Source organism: Chrysochloris asiatica, unplaced genomic scaffold (assembly GCF_000296735.1).
Source record: "Chrysochloris asiatica unplaced genomic scaffold, ChrAsi1.0 scaffold00042, whole genome shotgun sequence".
Classification (NCBI taxonomy): Eukaryota; Metazoa; Chordata; class Mammalia; order Afrosoricida; family Chrysochloridae; genus Chrysochloris; species Chrysochloris asiatica.
The window spans coordinates 7,042,349-7,057,458 of NW_006408560.1; the positions used below are offsets into that span (position 1 = coordinate 7,042,349).

A 15,110-nucleotide genomic window follows, 5' to 3' on the forward strand; every position below is an offset into this window, starting at 1 on the left:
TTACACTGGAATTCTTTAATTTTACACTTGACCTTCAGAGCTAGTTTGTTTACCACACTGTTATAAACTATCCTGGGTTGGTAATTTGTTTCTCTGACATCGCCAACTTTTAAAATTGTTCTTACTAGGTAGTTTGATTCTGTTGAATTTAATACACTATCTGTATAGCCTTTAAAATACTAAAAGGAGTATATTTCAAAAGCACCTGAGAGTTAAAATATTGAGGTTTCAAATATATGTTTTTTATCTGTTGCACTTCCAGCAGGGCAATTTGGGGAGCGAAAGGAAAATGAGATAAAGTATGTGCAGAGTTTCTCTCTCTTAGAAAGCTTTCAGGTTAATGTAAAAGAAAAGACGGGATAATTTATGACATATTCTTACCAAAGATAGCAGCATAAATGTGTACCAAACAGTAACAAGCTTCTAGAAATATACAGATTTAATGTATAAATACTAAGAAAATACAAAAGGATCATTAAAAAGTAACTTACCCCTTCCAAGACTAAGACTCAAGGGGAATACATGAGCAGGCATGTGGTCTGACTGGTTGGCCAGCAGTATGGCAAGACCTGGGGACTCCTGGGCCCAGAGACAGTAACATAGCCACAGAGGACTAGAGTGGAGAGTGAAGCATCCAGCTGATGAGAAGAGAGGGCATATGCACAAGAACACCCACACTTGCAGATAATACCCACTTGACCTGGCTTCAGTGACTAGATGATCAGAACTCGACTAGAAGAAGAAAGAAGAGGGAAAAAAAGAGTAATCTGATACAATTTGATGACCTTGACCTACACCCATGGATGTAGTAGTTCAAAAGAGGGAGCAAATCTTTACAGTGAGAATCATTCATACACCTCCCTCGATATACAGGGTATACAGGGATGGGCAACTTGGACATTAGCTACCCAAAATGCTGGGGCGGGGAGGCTTACAAAGGCAAGAAGTGACTGGCTTACAAGCTTTCAAGAGCGAGCCTAGATCCAGTGGGTGCCGAGGAAGATAGAATCTCCACTGAGTAGTATCCAATCTATCTTGGGTGTGGCTGATGAAAGGAGATGGGGATAGGACTGTTGTGGTACAGTAGTGAATAATTGCTATCAGGACTGACTGTGAGGGTTGGAAATGTAAAGGTAGATGTCTTGTATCAAAAGAAGGGGAGTGGTTGACTCTTTAGTCCAGGAGCAGAGGTCCGTGGGACTATCAAAGGAGAAGAGCGGAGTGCGGGACCCTTCCCAGGGAAACAGTGAAACCAGAAATGGAGGCAGAGACGATGACGTGGAGAGATGGAGCAGCTTGGGACTCGAGACCCAGAGAGGGAGAGGGGCTGTGTGCTGACGACAGAGGGACAGGCTTGCAGGGTATATACCCTTTGGTTGTTTGATGATGCATGGAGGGGATTGTAATCATTGCCATGAAACAAAATATGATAGAATGAATGTAAAACTAATGTTCTCCCATGTGAACTATCACATAATTCACAATAAAAACTTAAAAAAAAAATATTTGCAAATCAGCTATGGCTTTGCCTATGATATCATCCATGACAGACTTGGGCTTTGAAAAGTTTGTGCGACATGGAACTCATGGAAGAGCATAAAAAGAAGAGTTTGGACATATGCAAACAAAATTTGGACCAATACTCAAAGGAACATAAAAGTTTCTGTGAAAAACAAAACAAAAACGTTACTGGTGATGAGACATGTATTCATCACTATGAACCTGAGAGTAAATGGCAGAGTGTGGAACGGAAACATTCTCAGTTACTGTCAACCAAGAAAAAGTTCAAAAGTTAACCATCAGCTGGAAAATTGATGCGTACGGTTTTCTGGGATTCTCAAGGGCTAATATTGGAATACTATCAAGAAAAATGTTCAACAATCCAGAGTGCTTTTACAGTCAGGTGCTCACTGAAGTGCTGAAGCCTAAAATTTGGATTAAATACAGGAGACTGCTATCCAGTGGCGTTGTGATCTTGCATGACAATGCAGGTCCCATGCCTCTGCTCACACTGTTGACATTTTGCAAAAATTTCATTTTGAGGTGTTCAAGCATCCTCTCTATAGTCCTGATCTTCCTCCATTCAGACTTTCACCTATTTGGTCCTCTGAAACTAGCCCTTTGAGGACAAAGATTCACCTGTGATGAAGTGAAGACAGAATGTACTCTTGGCTCACAGCTCAGCCTAAAACATTTTTAATAAGGAGATATAAAAGCTTGTTGGCAGATGAACAAAGTGTATTGAAAAGCAAGGAGATTATGTCAAAAATGAAGTATTTGTCTTTTCTAAAAGTTGATTAAAACAAATTCTACAGCCAAAAAAAAAAAAATGGTTAGTACCATCCGTTGACAATATCTTCACCTAAATCTCCTTTGCCAGCCTCCCTTACACCTGGGAGTAGCCAGTGAGCAAATTAGTCTTGAGTGGTAAGGATGGATCCTGGATGTGTTTTGGTGATATATATACATAATTCATTATATTAAGGAGCCCTGAGGGTGCAATGCTTAAGCTGCAAATCAAAAAGTTAGCAGTTCAAACCCACTAGTGGCTCTGCAAGTTGCCTTAGTGGCACTGTGGGATAAGCACTAAACGGCTAACCACAAGGCCAGCAGTTCAAACCCTCTAGCCACTCTATGGGAGAAAGATGAAGCTTTCTGTTCCTGTAAAGATTTACAGCCTCGGGGACCTTGTACAGGGTCACTATGAGTCAGAACTGACTGGACAGTAGCTAACAATAAAAGCAGCATAACATACTATGTTCCCAAAAGGGCTAGAAAGGACATGTAGAGCCTAGAGATTTTATGATAAGGCACACGGTTATGAACCTGGGAAGATTTAGACACCAGGATCTATAGATATTGATATGACATATTTTAGTAGATATCTGAAGAACTGTTATTGGAAGAGATAATATATGCATACAAATAATATAAAGTGTTGCCATTGTTAAGTGCCTTTGAGTTGGTTCCAACTCACAGCCACCCTGTATAGGGTTTCTGAGGAGCAGCTGGTGAGTTTGAACGACTGACCTTGCAGTCGTGTGCTTACCCAACAATATCATAACAGGACTACTATTATATATACTAGTTATTGTTAAGTGATATGAGTTGGTTTTGTCTAATAGCGACCCTGTATATGGTTTCTGAGAAGCAGCTAGTCGATTTGAACTGCTGACCTTGCAGTTAGCAGTCTAGCATTTATCCTACAGCAGAAATTATTGCTACAAAATCATAGTACTGTTTATTAAACAAAAATACCAAAGTGTGAAGTCACTGTTTTTCAACCTATCTCCAATTTAGGTTTATATACTTCTGAAGGTAATATTTCCATTTCTTTACTCCTTGTCTGAAGAATTCTGCAATCTTTAATTTATACCACCTCAAAACAGCAGTTTTGCCATCCTTGAACAGTTCAGATCATGTTCCTTTTAAATGTTCTTTGAGTTTGGGGAACAGAAGCAAGTCTGAACAGACAAAATCAGGGCTGTAGGGTGGATGGGGTGAGGTTTTCCAATGACGTTCTTATAGGACAGCCCTTGCAACTTCAAAGAATGAGCCCAGGGACATTGTCGTGATGAAAAAAGACTCCTTGGTGCAATTTCACTGGACTTTTTCTTCAGTTTTCAATTTTCTTAAAACTGTTTCATAATAAATCCCTTTTACTGCCCTAGGCCCATCAGAAAATCTATCAAAATGACCCCATTGGAATTAAACAAAAAACCAAAATATGACATTCTGAGCTAACTTCTCTGCCTTAAATTTAACTGGCCCTGCAGATCTCTGGAGAAGTCACTAGTTTAAGTGGACATTTTTTAAGGCACCACAACAAGATTAAGACAAGCGCATTACTAAGAGAACTAATCTACAGTCGTCTATTGATTGCAAAGGTGTTTCAATATCAATTGCTTGGAATAAACTCATGCATTAAAAAAAAGTAACTTAACAAAATGAATTAGGGAAAGATATTTATTTTAACCAGCTATTGGAGGTAGAAAGGATAATTATGAATAATATGACTTTTAATAAAACCATGAAGCTGCTGTTTTTGCTAGAGTGTGTGGTGCTTTTAGGAGATATTAGGACAAATTTCATAGTGGAAGCAAAGTCTATAGTGAGATATAATATCATTCATCTTTTGTCTTTGTTGAAACAGTGGAGGACAGGAAGGAGAAGCCTGTAGAGAAGTCAGCTGTATCCACTTCTGTACCTACAAAGCCAACAGAGAGTATCACAAAAGCCTCTTCAAGTACCCCTGTGCCTGTGACCATGACGGCAACCCCACCTCTTCCAAAGCCTGTGACTACATCTCTTCTGTCCTCTTCCCCAGCATTGGCCTTGCCAAACTTAGCTAATGTGGATTTGGCAAAGATCAGTTCTATCCTTAGCAGCTTGACATCAGTCATGAAAACTACTGGTAAGATTTTATCTTTGTAATTAAACCCTCAGTCTAGTTTCTCTGTAATTTATTTAAAATTAAGGGTATGTTTTTAATTTACAAATGCATTAAAGCATATAAAACAAAACAAATACATAGATCACTTTATACAGATTTGAAAATACAGGTAAACAGAGAATAAAATGAATATCCATAATCCTGCTACCCAAAAGATAGTGTATGTAGATGTGGTATTATCCCCTCAAGTTGGTTCTGACTCTACATAGGGTTTTTGAGGTTGTAAATCTTTACAGAAGCAGAAAGCCTCGTCTTTCTCCCATTGAGAGTCTGGTGGATTCATATTGCTCACAAGTAACCCAACACATAACCCACTTTGCTACTGAGGCTCCTTATAGAATGTGTTAGCAGAATAAACATTTGTAGTAATTTTTCTTTCAAGAATTAAAGTATTTTGTATATAACTATTTCAAAACCTGCCATTAATACTTCAACTACATCATTTTTAATTGCTACAAAGCATTCTGTATTTTATTTATCAATTCCTTTACAATTAGACATTTAGTATAGCTCCAATTTTTCTAATATTTCAGTTTTTAAAGCTAAAATTTTATTCACAACCCTTCCTAAAAGGGTTATTAAATATGTAGGGCTTTTATTTTTATGGAAAATTTTAATGGAAAAATATTTTATGGAAGATATACAAAGGTAGCGAATGCCCTTATGTATCTGTCGCTCAGCTTCAGAAGTAAATCATGGCTAATCCCATCTGTGCCCCCCCTACCTGGTGGTGGTTATGTGCTATGGAGTCGGTTCTGACAGCTCATAGCAACCCTGTGTAGGGTTTCCGAAGCTGTAAATCTTTAAGGGAGCAGAAAGCCTCATCTTTCTCCTGCGGAATAGCTGGTAGTTTCGAACTGCTGACCTTAAGATTCGCAGCCCGATTCGTAACCACTACGCTACCAAAACTCCTACCCATTCCAGACTATTTTGAGGAAAATGATAAACATTTCATCATAAATATCTAAGTAAATATTTATATAGAATTTTCATATCTTCACATGTGCTATTAGTAATTTGATTTCCCCAAATGTATGATTTTAAGTACCAAATAAGGACTATAAAAATTCATGGAAAAATTCCATTTTTTAAATCCATATTTCCACCAACTTTTTGCATTCCTATCTTATGTGAAAGTTTCCATTTTTCTTCATTCTCTCTAATAAGGTTTTGTGTTAATGGTCATCAAATTAAACTTTAAAAGTCATCGTTTTAATTTGCGTTTTTCATTTGCTGATTTCCTTTACTCCAATCTTTATATGCATTTTTTCCTGTTAGAAATCAATTCAGTGTTTTAAAATGCAAAAATATAAAGGAGATTGCTTATATAATCTCACTTAAAAGGCATTTCAAAGTTAGAAAATTTACCAGTCTCTTAGAATTGCTCAGTGATCTGTGATCTTTAGAATCAGTCAGCAGTATTTATTTAGCTCCTCCAGAACTCTGACGTGTAGGTGCCATTTAGGAGAGAGAAAACAAATTGCATGTCTGTTCTCTCCTAAAATTAACAGATGTATATGAAAATAGAATAATAATATTTATGCTAATAAGTTCATTCCAAGTAGAAGGGAACAAATTTTAATCTTCTTTTCAGAAATTTTTTTCTTATGTTTACACCACAATATTGGACTATTTGTGGGTCAGTCACACATTTGTGGGTCAGCATTATGAATTTAGTCATTTTGAATTGCATTTTCTTGAGTTCATCTTTCTGCCACCAGGGGTCAGTCCTGCATCAAGACCATCTCCAGGAACTCCTACAAGCCCCAGCAACCTCTCCAGTGGCCTGAAAACACCTGCTCCTGCCACAACAACACCTCACAATCCTCTGGCAAATATCCTCTCCAAGGTGGAGATCACTCCAGAGAGCATTCTGTCTGCTCTTTCCAAAACTCAGACACAGTCAGCTCCTGCACTGCAAGGTAAACTGGCATGTGCCACAGGGACTTGAGTTGTGATTATTTGTCTCTGGCTTAACCCTGGGTTCCAAAGTCATGATATGTATAACACAGTTAATTCATTTTTATTTTCCTGTTTATCTACGGGAGAAAGATGAGACTTTTGGCTCCTGTAAAGATTTACAGCCTTGGAAACCCTATACAGGGTTGCTATGAGTCAGAACCGACTTGATGGCACACAGCCACCACCACTACCACCATTTATCATATACAAGCTGACATTCATAGAATGATAAAATGTCAAAGCTGAAAGAGGCTTTAAATATCTTCTAGTCTAACCCCCATCTTTTCAGGTGAGCAAATTAAGACTCAGTAAGGTGATGTGACCTACTACGATGAGCCAACACTTAAAGCTAGATTTTTTGACTGGCCCCACCTACATGATACCCCTAGTAACTACATTTATCCCTTCTCTTAGTACAGGTTAGTATTATATTGAGGTTTAATGTTAACTGAAGCTGAAGACAGTAGTAAGATCAATCTACTATTAAAAAATTTTGAGACATGAATATATCTTTGTGTCTTAATCTTATGTACCTACTCCTCACTTAGCATCTCCTCTGACGTTTTGCATTTCAACCATAGTAAAACATTTATCTATTGTGCTTATTAATGTTGTACATCTAGCAGTAACGAATACCAAGGTGCGAGGCAAGAGTTAAACTGGCTATGATGATGTTGTCAAGTGCCATTGAGTTGGTTCCAACTCATAGCATCCTTGTATATGGTGTCTGATAAATTTGAACCACTGACCTTGTGATTAGAAATCAAGTGCTTATCCTACCACACTATACCAGGGACTCCCTGGCTATGATAGTTCAGGTTATGTATCAACTTGGCTGGGCCATGATTCTCAGTAGTTTAGCAGTTAATGGAATGGTATGATTTGGCAGTGATATAATAATGAAATCTGGTCATTATGTAATGATGTAGTCATCTTCCATTTTGTTACCTGTTGTCATCATCCTCCATTTTATCATAACATACATTTTCACATAATGACCTGGTCTTTTCTAATCATGTCATTACGTGAGGAGTATGTATGTGTATATATATAATCTTTTTGTTTATCTTACATATAATCATGACCGCATTTGAACCTCTCTGTTCAGCTTTGCTTTGTGCCTGAACTGTGTCCTTCTCATTTTTCATAAAGTCTCTCATACCTTCAGATGCCAACACAACTATTTTTAAATACTTCAATATAACTACTCAGTGCCCTACAAATATCAAAACAATATCTTCAGTATAGTGACTTACTCTGTGTCATAGTGCTCAAACAGGTAATTTTGCTTTCAGAGGACATATGCCGATGTCAGACAGTATTTTTGGTTGTCAAAACTGACAAGCAGATAGCATGCTCCTGCGTCCTACAATGCACAGGACAGCCCCTGACAACAAAGACTTAACCTGTCCTAAAAAGTCAGTAGTGCTGAGGTTGAGAAATCATGATCTTTAGGAATAGGGACCACTACAGCTATCTGTTGTTTTCATGTTCTGTAAGCTATTCTAAAAGTAGATCAGCCAATAGGTATTACAGTAAATTTTGTCTTAAGATTTAGACTTAATACACAGAATTAAATACTATGAAATGATTACTCACAGCACCAACAATAAAGAATTCGTTTCAGAGACTAATGTGTTTCTGATTTCTTCCTTGTAGTCCCTCTTCTTTCACCATCCTATAATTATAACTAGAGTAAGAAACTTGAATTCCCTTGTTTTTTAGCTTCTCATATAAGAGTTCTGATACGGTGCTGTGGGTTAATGCGCTGGACTGCAAAGTTGGTTTGAACTTCAAGGTCAGTGGTTCAAGCTCACCAGCTGCTCCTTGGAAGCCCTATTCATTGTTGCTATGGGTTGGAACTGATTCGACAGCACTTAACAACAACACAACATATATGTAATAACAACATCTTAAAAAAGAAGCTTCTGGTGTTGTTAAAAACCATGACTAGATTACTGAGAATTGAAACTACTGGGGATATGAGATCGGAAGAATGATGTACTTAGGGAACTCTTTGGAAATGAACCATGATTTTTTTTTTTTTTTTTTTTAGGAAGGATAATTTCCTCATAAAAACCATGTAACAATTAGATGTAATTAACAAACTGCTACAAGGATGTAAATAATGGACATAAAATTCATCAGATCTTAAATCTCTTAGCAAATTTATAGATTAAAATTAAATTTTGAAGAAGCAACATGAAGTATCAGATTAAGCATTATTTTCTTTTATATATCATTACTAACAGAATAGTTTTAAGGTAAACAGTGACTAAATAATATAAATTGATAGAATATGTAAAAAGTGTTTAATTTATAACCAGAAATTTGGTAAGTGTTCTAGAATATGATAAAATTTATAGGGCCTTATATCATCTCTGCCAAATACTTTTCTGGAACATTTTCTATAGAAAGTTTGTTTTGGTGGACTTCCATCTTTGCTCCAACCTTCTTTCTCATTGTATTTGAAAAGGTTTTGTCTTAACAGTGAGAAGGATTAAATCTCATCAATGTCACTCTGGGCAAATCAATGAATTTTCCAAGCCATGAGATTGGATTTGTATGTTTTCCAGGGAAAGAATCAGTGTCCCTATTCTTCTGGCTTTGTAAAAATTTGTGGCATATATTTTTATATTTATTATAACTGCACTTTTTTCCTCCATTTGAATAATATTTATTGTGTTTTAGGTGAAAGGTTACAGAGCAAATTAGGTTCCCCTTTACCAATTTTTGTGCAAATTGTTCCATACCACATTAAAATTTTTTACAATGTGTCAGCATTTTCATTATTTCCATTCTGTTTGTTTGGTTTTCATTGATCTAACTTCCCTTCTCTTCCTTGCCTTCTCATCTCTGCTTTTGGATAACTATTGACTGTTTGGTCTCATATAGTTAATTGTTTAAAGTATCACAGTACTCATGGGTGGTTATACTGTTTATTTTATAAGCCAATCTGTTATTTGGCAGAAAGTGATAGAGCTGCGTTTAAAAACCAAAGATGACAGTTAGAAGCATTGTTTCTGAAAAGGTAGCACCAGTCTAGCAAGAAATGCTTCGTGGAAAAAGTTCTCCCTCTAGTAATGAATTTCTGAAATTTATACATGCTATTTAAGAATTATGCTGTACATTAACATATTAATAAGACAATTCTGTAAGTGAAAAAGAGAAAACAATCCTATAGAAATTAAGAAATTTCTTTCTGAGATAATTAAGAAATAATTAGCTTAAAGTGTTGTTTTAGGAGTAATTTTTGCCTCCTTTCTTTTTCTGCTTTGCCTTGCTTAACTGTGAGTGATTTTGACACTAAAATCTTCCCTTTCCTGTTGCCTTTGATTGTGTCATGTTGGCTTTGTCTCTGGACTATACTGGGAAATGTTTCTGTGGTCTTTCTCTCTTTATACTCATAAATAGCACTTAGCCCTTGTTTGTTTGGTCTGGATTCCGATTGGCTTCAGATTTTAATGTCTGTCTCATTCCCACCGGAATGAGAATATCCAATTAACCGACATTGTTTTTATTGTATGGCAGGGAGTTGTTCTTTTTTAACCCCTCTAATCTTTGTTTCTACAGGCTTGTCATCCTTACTTCAGAGTGTTACTGGGAACTCAGTACCAGCCAGTGAAGCTGCATCCCAGAGCACTTCAGCTTCCCCAGCCAACACTACAGTCTCTAGTGTAAAGGGAAGAAATATGCCCTCCAATACCCAATCCTTTATTCCCAAAAGCTTTAACTATTCTCCTAATTCATCAACTTCAGAAGTCTCTTCAACTTCAGCCAACAAGCCCTCAATTGGGCAAAGCCCAGGACTCCCAAGCACTACTTTCAAGCTACCGTCCAATTCTTTGGGGTTCACAGGTACCCACAACAATACTAGCCCTGCTGCCCCACCTACTGAAGTTGCCATGTGCCAATCTTCAGAGCTCTCCAAGCCAAAGCTGGAGTCAGAGTCCACTTCCCCAAGCTTGGAAATGAAGATCCACAACTTCTTAAAAGGTAATCCTGGTTTCAGTGGCTTAAACTTAAACATCCCAATCCTGAGCAGTTTGGGGTCCAGTGCCCCAGCAGAGAACCAGCCCTCAGACTTTCAGCGTGGCCCTACTAGCACCTCAATGGACAATACTGATGGAACCCCTGTGCGAGATGAACGGAGTGGGACACCTACCCAGGATGAGATGATGGACAAGCCCACATCCAGCAGTGTAGATACCGTGTCTTTGCTTTCTAAGATCATTAGCCCTGGTTCTTCAACACCCAGCAGTACAAGATCACCACCCCCTGGGAGAGATGAAAGCTACCCCCGGGAGCTCACCAATTCTGTACCCACATATCGACCCTTTGGCCTGGGCAGTGAATCTCCCTATAAGCAACCTTCTGATGGAATGGAGAGACCATCTTCCCTGATGGACTCTTCACAGGAAAAGTTCTATCCAGATACTTCTTTCCAAGAAGATGAGGATTACCGAGATTTTGAGTATTCAGGGCCTCCACCCTCTGCCATGATGAACCTAGAGAAGAAGCCAGCCAAGTCTATCTTGAAATCAAGCAAGCTTTCTGATACCACCGAGTACCAGCCAATTCTTTCCAATTATAGCCACAGGGCCCAAGAATTTGGGGTAAAGTCTGCTTTTCCTCCATCTGTAAGGGCCCTCTTGGACTCTAGTGAAAACTGTGACCGTCTCTCATCTTCCCCTGGGCTATTTGGTGCCTTCAGCATAAGAGGGAATGAACCTGGGTCTGACCGGTCACCATCACCGAGTAAGAATGATTCATTTTTCGCCCCTGACTCCAACCACAATAGCTTGTCTCAATCTACCACTGGGCATCTCAGTTTGCCACAGAAGCAGTACCCAGACTCTCCTCACCCAGTCCCACATCGTTCCCTTTTCTCTCCGCAGAATACCCTTGCTGCTCCCACGGGCCACCCACCCACATCAGGCGTGGAGAAAGTCCTGGCCTCCACCATTTCCACCACGTCGACGATTGAGTTTAAGAATATGCTTAAAATCGCCTCACGCAAGCCCTCAGATGATAAGCATTTTGGCCAGGCCCCCAGCAAGGGCAATTCAAGTGATGGTGTCAGTCTCTCAAACCTCGCCCAGTCCAGCTTGACCACCAGTGATCAGCAGCAACAAGAAGAGCACTACCGTATAGAAACCCGTGTCTCCTCCTCCTGCTTAGACTTGCCTGATAGTACAGAAGAAAAAGGGGCCCCTATAGAAACCTTGGGTTATCATAATGCTTCCAATAGGAGGATGTCAGGGGAGCCAATACAGACCGTAGAGTCCATCCGAGTCCCTGGGAAGGGAAATAGAGGACATGGGCGCGAGGCGTCAAGGGTGGGTTGGTTTGAACTGAGCACATCAGGCAGCTCTTTTGACAATGGCCCTTCAACTGCCTCTGAGTTGGCATCCCTTGGGGGTGGGGGCAGCGGAGGCATCTCTGGCTTTAAAGCAGCAACATACAAGGAACGAGCACCCCAATTTCAGGAGAGTGTCGGCAGCTTTCGTTCTAACAGTTTCAACTCAACATTTGAGCATCATCTCCCCCCAGCCCCCTTGGAGCATGGGACACCCTTCCAGAGAGAGCCAGTGGGGCCAACATCTGCCCCACCTGCTCCTCCTAAGGATCATGGTGGTATCTTCCCTCGAGAAGCACCCACTCATCTGCCCTCTCTGGATCTTTCGAACCCCTTCACAAAGGAGGCAGCCCTGGCCCATGCTGCCCCACCCCCTCCTCCTGGAGAGCACAGTGGGGTGCCTTTCCCCGCCCCTCCCCCACCCCCGCCCCCAGGGGAACACAGCAGCACTGGGGGGAGTGGTGTCCCCTTTTCTACTCCACCCCCTCCTCCACCTGCTGTTGATCACTCTGGGGTTGTTCCCTTCCCAACCCCTCCACTGGCAGAGCACGGAGTGGCAGGGACTGTGGCAGTGTTTCCCAAGGACCATAGCTCCCTCCTTCAAGGGACCCTGGCTGAGCATTTTGGTGTGCTCCCAGGACCCAGGGACCACGGGGGCCCTACCCAACGGGACCTCAACGGCCCTGGCCTTAGCCGTGTGCGGGAGAGCCTGAGCCTACCATCCCATTCTCTGGAGCACCTGGGCCCAGCCCATGGAGGAGGAGGTGGGGGAGGCAGCAACAGCAGCAGTGGCCCCCCCTTGGGTCCCTCACACAGAGACGCCATCAGCCGGAGTGGTATGATTTTGCGGAGTCCCCGGCCAGACTTTCGGCCCAGGGAACCTTTTCTCAGCAGAGACCCGTTCCACAGTTTAAAGAGACCCAGGCCACCTTTTGCTAGGGGCCCTCCGTTTTTTGCACCAAAACGCCCATTCTTCCCTCCCAGGTACTGATGGAAACTAAGGAAAAGGCATTTGAACAGTCTAGAGAGCATTGGAAGTAGGAGTTTGGTTTATTGTTGTTGTTGTTTTATTTGTTTTCCCTCTCTCTGATTTATTTTTTATTATGACAAAGAGCCACCCTTTCAAAATTAAAAAGTGTTATGTGCTTACATTTCACTATTCCATCCATCCACTCCTCCTTCCCTCTGCACTTATCTACCTGACCCAAGTTCATATTGAAGGTGGGAAGTGGGGAACAGCAAAGAAACATAACCAAATCCACTTCATTTGGTTGGGGCTGGGCAAGAGGTGGGGAGGGAGGAGAAAAGAAAAGCAAATCTTATTTTACCCCATTTATTGGAGTTTCTTATTACATTTTGAAATAAAATTTCCATCCATACAGATAAATAACATGTGCAATGTTGGGGTGTTATTTGGGGATTGGCTTATCAAGTAGTCTATGAAAGGATTTCTGTCCCCTTCTCTCCCAGCTAAGTAACTGCTGTAACCAGCTTGATTCTCTTAACCCTCAGTGTTCTCTGCCCTGCTGACAGCCAAGAGATGTTGCAAGGGAGGATATGTGGGAGACCTTGGACTTGACAGGCTTATTTGTGTTCTGTTTTGTTTTTAAAGACATGTTGGAAGTTGAGTTCTCAACCCTTCTCTTAAAAGCTTATTTTTTAAAATCAACCTCTTCAAATTACTACTAGGCAGTTAACTGAGGAGATAACAAACCTCATTCTATCCTAATAAGTTTTTTCTCTTTGTCCTTGGAGTGAAACAGGGGGCGGGGTATAATTTCAAAGGCTAAAATAAGTGGCTACCATATATAGCTAGGGAAAGGAACCATTAATGGTTTCTGTGACATGACTACCCTTAGTAAATGAGGAAAGGGGAGATGTTTCTGTGGTAGTTTCACACACTGTACAACAAGTTATTGTCTCCTGCTTTTCTTTCTTGATTTTCTTTTCCTCAGTTTTCACTTCTACTTTGGCCAGAAGTCATCACTCAAGTTGACAGTTAAAGGCACAACTGAAATACCATCCCTGCTTTTTTTTGTATGTGTGTGTGTGTGTGAAGAAATACAGCCTTCATTTTTAAAAATTAAGAAGGAAATACTGGGGTCCCCCAACTGTAAGGTGGTGGTTTTCAGCAAAGGTTAGAGAAAGTAAAAGTATTTGTTTTTATCTTTGCTCCTTCCATCAGCACTATATTCTTGGTTTTTCGAATGAAGAGGTTTAATAGATCTTTCTTTACATTATATCTCTTCTGATGCATCTTAGAAGCAAGGGTGTATTACCTTTACAGAGAAACAGGAGGGCCTGATAAATCCAGATTACCCTACTGTACAGAGAACAGTTTATCACACTGCAAGGTTAAAACCTATTCCCACCTCCCAGTCCTAACAGGAAATAATACTTCTGCCCTTAGCCATTTGACATCAGAAACAAGTGCTGGCCTTCTCCTTGCTCATTTGTATTTCTCTTTGTAGTACTCTGGAAAAAGACAATCACTGCACTTTTGAGTGTCACCTTTCTAAAGACCCTGGAAAGCAAATTTTGCTTTGCTACTATTTTATATTGGTGTGTTATCCCACGGTACACACTTAAATCTCCGGCTAAAAGTTTAATAAATTTTCTCCCAAGTTAGATTGAACTAACTATAGAAAATATCGGGGTTGCTTTTGATTTCTCCAGAGGAATGATAAAGATGGGGGACAAGGTGGTGACAATATATGCTTCTTTGTCTGAATAAACTTTGCTTCTCAGACAGCAGCTCAAACCAGATGTGCACCATAGTTTGGGATTTTTTTTTGTTTATACTATGTTATTTATTTGGGCTTGTCATGCATTCTTAGGTTTTAATATTGAAAGTTATTCATCTTCCTAATGTATATCTGGTCTTAAGCCAACTGTTCTTTCTTTGACCTTTTCAAGCCTCTGTGCCCATAGTTCTCCCCATAAAAATTCTTGTTACCATGATCTGGTGTGTGGGATGGAGGGTGTAGTGTAGCTAAGCAAAGCAACAGTGTAGTTATGTTGAGTCCTAAAACATTTGTTCAAGGAAAATTGTGAGAATGAGAGACAGTGAGTGTGTGTGTGTGTTGGGAAGTTCCATTTGACTTTCAGAACGGAAATAGATTTTTATGTGTGTTGAGAAATAAGTGGGATGTGTTTTATTCTAACATACAAGAATGTGAATTTTCTGCTGCTCTTATGTAAGCTAAAAGTAGTGTTTACTTGAAAAAGCTCTCTGACTATTTGATTTTATCAGAAAATATGGGGATGTTAAGAAAGTGACTTCCTGAATGTCAGGGCAGGGTAATTGTCCCCAAAAGCATGATAGCTAGTACACGA

At 40.0% G+C, this 15,110-nt stretch overlaps 1 protein-coding gene across 3 annotated transcripts in view; it reads left to right on the forward strand.

The window, feature by feature from the left end:
• RPRD2 (regulation of nuclear pre-mRNA domain containing 2) overlaps positions 1-13,157 on the forward strand; it is a 113,394-nt gene extending 100,237 nt beyond the window's left edge. Inside the window, exons 8-11 of one of the 3 annotated variants that reach the window (XM_006861371.1) lie at positions 4,154-4,414; positions 6,175-6,375; positions 9,989-11,173; positions 11,314-11,474. In XM_006861371.1, coding sequence (XP_006861433.1) covers positions 4,154-4,414; positions 6,175-6,375; positions 9,989-11,173; positions 11,314-11,402 — 1,736 coding nt within the window. In that variant the 3' untranslated portion in view covers positions 11,403-11,474. Of the gene's footprint in view, positions 1-4,153; positions 4,415-6,174; positions 6,376-9,988 lie in introns of all 3 variants that reach the window. The other 2 variants (XM_006861369.1, XM_006861370.1) reach the window with 2 other exon arrangements.
• Positions 13,158-15,110: the final 1,953 nt, after the last annotated feature.